The 6,456-nt window shown below is 40.6% G+C and overlaps 1 protein-coding gene across 1 annotated transcript; it reads right to left on the bottom strand.

Moving 5' to 3' along the window:
- Positions 1-625: 625 nt before the first annotated feature.
- Positions 626-2,616, bottom strand: si:ch211-39i2.2 (DNA damage-inducible transcript 4-like protein-like). The gene is made up of 2 exons (XM_023283407.3): positions 2,344-2,616; positions 626-1,399 (listed from the first exon to the last, which is right to left on the bottom strand). Exons 1-2 carry the CDS (start codon positions 2,519-2,521, stop codon positions 960-962), a joined length of 618 nt encoding a protein of 205 aa, XP_023139175.1. The 5' UTR covers positions 2,522-2,616; the 3' UTR covers positions 626-959.
- Between the last annotated feature and the right edge of the window lie 3,840 nt (positions 2,617-6,456).

Here is a 6,456-nt window from a genome sequence, read left to right as displayed (position 1 = left end):
TACATTCATATATTTAATGGTAGTATTTTGTGCTTATGTGAGCAAGACTTCAGTGGTGAATTAATTCTCATGATCACTGTGGAAATTGTTACAGAGGTAATAAACTTTCAAGACTAGTGTCAGAAGCTGAAGTGTAAGTACATGTATTTATAGGAACTGCTGAAGGGTTTATCTTCAAGCATCTTTTTCAATAGATACATGAATTCATTAAGTATAATATGTAACGTTCACTGTTTCTCCAGCCGACAAAGAGGGGTCAGAAAATTAACATGTCCATATTCAAAATATTTTTCAAGATATTTTAACTCGTATTTGCAGATTTTAAATCAGTGACATGAAGGGTGACTGAAAGTTTCTAAGATATTGTTTAAACAGCTTTATGGTTTAATTTGCACAAAAAAATAAGTCTTGGAAAGTATTCGATACATGTAGTTTATCCTAAAGTTTCAAGCATATTAGAGACCGTCGAGCAGAAGGTCACTGATGTTTAGGATTGAGTGACTCCAAATCTTTCCTACTTTATATCATCTGCATTCAGTTTTATCAAACTTGATCACTGAGGACAGATGTCTGTATGTGTGAAACTCACAGAGGTTTACCCAAATGCAAGCACAGGACAAAGAAATAGTGCAAAAAATTTATTTTACAGTTGTATAAATAACAAGGTATAACGCACATCAGGACTGAGACCTGCCCAATCCTGGAATGAATTTTGCATGTTTACAGTGTACGACCTTCAACATTCAACCGTTCTCTGCAAAGTACTGTGGTAACATTTACAACAGCGTAGCAGTCAAAGTACACATTCATACAAGACATGAAGAACAATCTTTAGAGTTAAATTATAACACAGGAACTCCAGCATTTTTCTGTGCACGCCAGGAAAGGCTTGTAAGCATGAAGCTGGACATTTGAAACGCAAAAATAAGAGGTGCAACATGTTATTCTCAGCTTCACTGCTAGTTGAAGTCGTGAACAACAGGAGTGGCAGAGGAGTAGAGCTTCCTCTTCACCAGACGGTACTCTGGTCTTAGCTTCAGCACCTTGTTGGAATCGAAGATGTGCTTGAGTGGTGGCCAGCCGTCATCCACTTTGAAGACCACAGACAGCTCAAAGGTTGGGGTGACAGTCGGGTCAGGAATGACGCTGCCAGCAGACTTCAGGCCGTCTTTGCTCTCGACGTAAAGCGTGATGGAGGCCCCGCGGAGCCCACAGGGCTCATCAGCAGAGGTTCGCACCACGTCCTGGCCCACCCTGGCGGTCATGTGGCGAGGCAGCAGCAGCACCTGGCAGAAGAGGACAGAAGCTTTGGCCTCTGTCAGGCAGCGCTCGATCTGCCGGGTCACACCCTGCTGGAGGAGCCGCTGATCATTCTCCAAACCAACGTTGACATCAGTTACTGTGTAAAGAAAGAAAGCAATGTCAGGTACAAGTGGCACTAGTTTACAATGTGTATATTTTATGAAAAGCTGAATGTCCATGCTGACACTAGTGACTGACTGATACGAGTTTCTAACTGATACACATTAACTGTTATATTGTAACAGCATGTGATAGCAGGGAACATTTCATTCAACACTAGACTAATTCATTAATTATGATTACTAGTACTGAATAGATTTGCTAGCAATAGGAGCGGTGAAGTCAGAGCACAACAAAGGATGCTGGGATGCTGATTACAGTGCGATCAATTGAGATTGAACAGTTTGTTAACTGCGGTCTACAGTTCTTCTGTTTTCTGAATCAGAAAGCAATTTGTCTAGAAACTGTTTCTGAGGATTCTGTGATCTCCAGCTGTTGACGTAGCCTGAGCCATTGTAAAAGCAGCTAACTTCCTTGTTTGTGGCAACAGTTTCTCATTCAGTTTCAGAGGGTTGTGTCTCAGCTAGAGAGAAATAGTTGAGATTGCAGTGACAAAAAAAACAGCAGTAAAAGCTTCAAACTGACCCCTGCAACACCGAGTGTGTCTTTCATCATGCGATAAATGTCCTTTCACTTTGATAGTCATCAGAATAAAGGTTTGGCCTCAGCAGCTGACAGAGGAAGCTCAGAGTGTAATCAGCTGATCCAAGACCTGCCTCAGTTACATCAGACTCATCCCCATCACACTGAGAGCTCATAAACTGCTCCTCCGCCAACTTAGTTCTAATTAATCACTTTGTAGCTAATTTAACTGTCGCGCATTGATATGTAAATGTGTTTAACGGCTCTGTAGGGGTTAATCAGAAGTTCTCACAAACGAACAACTTTTTTCTTTTTTAAGAATTTGCCGTCTATAATTGTGTGTAAAACTAACCAAAAAAACAAAACAGAAATGTTTAGCTTTTTTCAAAAACAACTTACGAGGTGAGTTAGTGTCTCTCTCATCGCAGCTCTCGACGCTTCCCCGCCGGGCACCGTTCGTCTTGGTGCCCGGGGATGTGAGTTGGCAGAAGTACTTTCCTATCATCTCTACGACGCTGTTTTCCTCCGCCGGGACGGTAACTCCGTGTCCGAAGAGCAGAGCCGCGCTATACACCATCCTGATTCCTGTTTGTGAAGCTCCGGTGTCTCCTCCGAACGTTTGCTGTGTGTTTTCTCCATGTACTTGAAAGCAGCTGAGCTGAGCGGCGGACTCCGGTCAGAGCGGAGGTTTATATACCGGGGGAGCCGGCGGTTGCATCAGGCGGAGGGGCGGAGCTGACCGGATCAATCCAGAAAGTTCGCTGACGTAAGCTGATGTAAGCTAATGTACAACAGCAGAAGTGGGATATAATTCTGCTCTAAGTGCTTTTATACGTGTAGTTTTTACTTTTATTTCACTTACTCTAACTTATAACAACTTATGCCAGTGTAATGTACAATATCACAGGTTAATAGTAAAATATCAAAATTTTATGTGTGATATTACTTAAGTATCATTGCTAGCTAGGGTTGCCACCTTTCAGAAATGAAAATCAAGGATGCCCACCACGGCTCCTTGGGGCCACAGTTCAGTAAAATCGGAAAGATATTCACAGATTCAGAATTCCAGCATCAATACCTCATTATAAACAATGCCTCTTTTCCATCATTGTAAGGTAGACAATGTGCTACAAGCCTAGTTTTATCAACAGTAGCTGTCTTTCAAGCTGCAGAAATAACATTGGTGTCAACAGGAGCCAGTTGAAGGCTGCAGTGATTCTGGTGACACTACAGTGTATCAGAGAGAAGCTATTGAATATTTGTGTCTCTCTTTGCTGTTGCAGCAGTTTTGCAATTTGCACACGGTCCCTGTTCACTCCATAGACATCAATGTTATTCATGCAGCTTGAAAGACAGCTACTGTTGATAAAACTGGGCTTGTAGCACATTGTCTACCTTACAACGATGAGAAAGAGGCATCATTTATGTTTTGACCAGTGTTGCCAACTCCTCAGTAAGGAAAGTAGCTATTGGCTGTCCTAAAAGTCGCTAGAAGTCGCTAAATGACCTCATCGCCTAATTTGCATAATTTCCCGTTTGCATGTAATTGTAATCAACGTTGTAGGAGAGACAAAAAGTGAGTTTAAAATACCCAAAATATGTTTCTGAACTAGAGGCTAAATGCAGTGATTTATTTTAGTGTGACAGTGAAGAAACATTTTCATTTCCATCCCGCTCTGTAAGCAGGACGGGATCTGCAGAGACTTTGATTTATCTGCCGTCTGGACATGGAGTGATGTGGGTCTCCTTCCTCTAATCAGACAGTGGGATGCTGCAGGTCACTAGACTGACCCCCTGTGCTTTGGAAGGGGAGGAGCTCACAGCGCCGCCTGCTGCTCGTTGAGGACAGTAACTGCAGAACGATCCGAGCTTTCATGTCAGACAGGGGCGGATCTAGATTAATTTTAGTGGGGGGGGCACAGGGGGGGTACAACAGATATTTTGGGGGGGCTGTAAGAAAAAATGAAAGCTGCTACCATATTTTTCATGTTTGGTTTTTTTGGCTCTTTAACCCAATAGGAAAGCTGTATATGACCTTTTCATTTTGGACTGTTAACATTCAAATTATGATGGACTTGTTTCCTTGTTTATGTGAATTACAGCATCATTAGCTGCAACATCTGCCTGTTCTGTAAAACTGGTAGCTCAACGACAGCATCCTGAGGGCAATTAAGTGACAAATATTGTGCAAGAACAGCACTATTACAACCCTGTCAATTTCCACTTCTTAGAATGTTTACTGCCAATTATCACACATAAAACAAGAAATAATATTCTGTACTAATACTTCTGTACTACCCAATACACAGTGAATAAATATTATCTGAAAGTCGGGTTATTGTTGTTTATCAGCACAATACAAAAAGATTCATGTTAGACATATTCCAGTTAAGACTCTAGAATATCATGATTTATGTAAATTTACCTCAATAATATGAATGTTCAGGTTAAGATTGTACAGTGATATTTATTATGTAAGTTTAGCTGATTAAAGTTTATGACTCTGCACTACAATATTATTTATTATTTAAATTTACATCATTATTATAATATTTAGGGTCAGACTCTACAGTATTGAAATTAAGAAATCAAATATTCTATAAATGTAAATACACTGAACTCATTTGGATATATTTAAGTGAGACTCTACAATATTATTTGACACAAATCTATCTAAATCAAAATTTTAATCATTTTTACTCCAAACATTTACTGGACTGATTTAAATATTAAAATCACTCCTTTGTAATCCTCTGCTGTACATTCAAACCTGAGGCCTTAAATAGAAACACACAAGTATCTGATTGAAGGAACTTCTGCAGAGTTCTGGTTCCAGAACATGATGATAGAATTATAGACAAACTTTAACAAAAGCTGCCTGAGAGTTTACAGGTTTTTACGTTGGATTTCTTCAGTAATTTAATGAGATTTATCAGCAATAATCAAGTGTTCATTTGATGAACTTCTTTTCCTAAAACATCCAGAATTGGAGCTCATATCTTTGGCAGCTGTAAAGTTTCTGCTCCTTCAAAGTTCACAACACAATGAATGAATTCTTAAAACACTCTCAATGCTGGAGAGCGTTTTTGATGCTGAAGCAGTGACCAGTTTTTCTTTTTCTTCTCTGGAGAAGCACAATGAGGGACGTCTACAGAGACTGAGAAAGAGTCTCACCACATCCTGACATGAGGAAAAAGACTTTATTGAAGACTACAATGAGAAAAACTATCAGACAGCAGACGGCTGCATTCAAGGTGAGATCTGAACATTTGATCTGGAACAGGAATTCAATAACGGCAGCATGAGCTTCATTTCAGTCTGTAGCTGCTAAATTCATGGATGAATCATCTGGCACTAGAGAAGAAGACCATCAAACATCCACGTCAGCTGATGGAGGTCCAAGAGTCTCACCAAACAAACAACCTACAGAGTGAAGACCTCAAATCTGATTGGACGGCCTCCTATTCAGGCACGTGTGAACAAATGCCTCTAAGCTGATTTGTTTTCTAAAATAAATCTAGTTTGAGTCCTAATCTATGCCTGTGTGTTTGCTTCTTAACACTGCTGTTAACAGTTTTGGCTGTTAGATTGTTCCAGATAAGACAAGTACAAGATTCTTCAGAGCCGTTCTACCTCGAGCCTGACAGGAAGAACTCCAGCAGCTACTGAATGTTCCTGTGGTCCCCTCAAGGCTACAGGAGGAGCCCTACGAGGACGAGCCGGTCCACCTGATGGAGGCCAGTCGCTGCGGTTCAAAGCCAACACCGACTACATGGACTTCTACTGGACCACACGGAGGACTTCAAACCGGACCAACAAGTTCAGCGACTCCCCGACTCGTGGGTCTGAGGACGCCGCCGAGCCTCGGTCCAGCCGGCCTCCTGTCTGTGGGTGTTTGAGTGCTGAGAGGTTTGTGGATGCATGTGAACGTTCTGTGTTGAAACAGCAGCTTTGGACTCAGTAACGCCGGGAAAAACCAAGAGCTCCTTTATTTGTGACTTCCACTAAAAAAACTGATGAAAATAAGTTTGTCAGGGTTCTGACTGATAACAGATTATTAAATAATGAAAATAATCATTTAAATATTCCTTTAAACGATCCTTTTAGGTCTACATTTCCTTTACACTGACTTCTTGGTATATGTACAAGTATTTTGGGTGGAATATACCATTAAGCCCAATGTTCAAGGGTTCTTCTGGGAATATACCATTCAACCAACCTTTTAGGTAAATGTTCCAGGATGTTGGGTAGAATATACCATCAGATCAACCTTTCAGGTCTACATTGGAAAATTTTAGAGTAGAATATTACTCCAAACCATCCTTTAGGTCTACATTTAAGGTGGAATACTCCTTTACACCAAGATTTTTTTGGTCTACATTGAAGGATTTTGGGTAGAATATTCCTTTGAACGAACTTTTTAAGTTTATGTTCAAGGATGTTGGGTGGAATATACCATCAGAACAACCTCCAAGGTCTACAGTAGTGAATTTTAGGTGGAATATACCATTA

Source organism: Amphiprion ocellaris, chromosome 13 (assembly GCF_022539595.1).
Source record: "Amphiprion ocellaris isolate individual 3 ecotype Okinawa chromosome 13, ASM2253959v1, whole genome shotgun sequence".
Classification (NCBI taxonomy): Eukaryota; Metazoa; Chordata; class Actinopteri; family Pomacentridae; genus Amphiprion; species Amphiprion ocellaris.
This window is presented reverse-complemented; position numbering and strand designations above follow the sequence as displayed.

Bases quoted from the DNA above. Each gene is read 5' to 3' on its own strand.
- si:ch211-39i2.2 (XM_023283407.3), bottom strand. From the start codon at position 2,521: ATGGTGTATAGCGCGGCTCTGCTCTTCGGACACGGAGTTACCGTCCCG. The intron at 1,400-2,343 runs GTAAGTTGTTTT...TTCTTTACACAG, and splicing joins GAGAGACACTAACTCACCTC to TAACTGATGTCAACGTTGGT.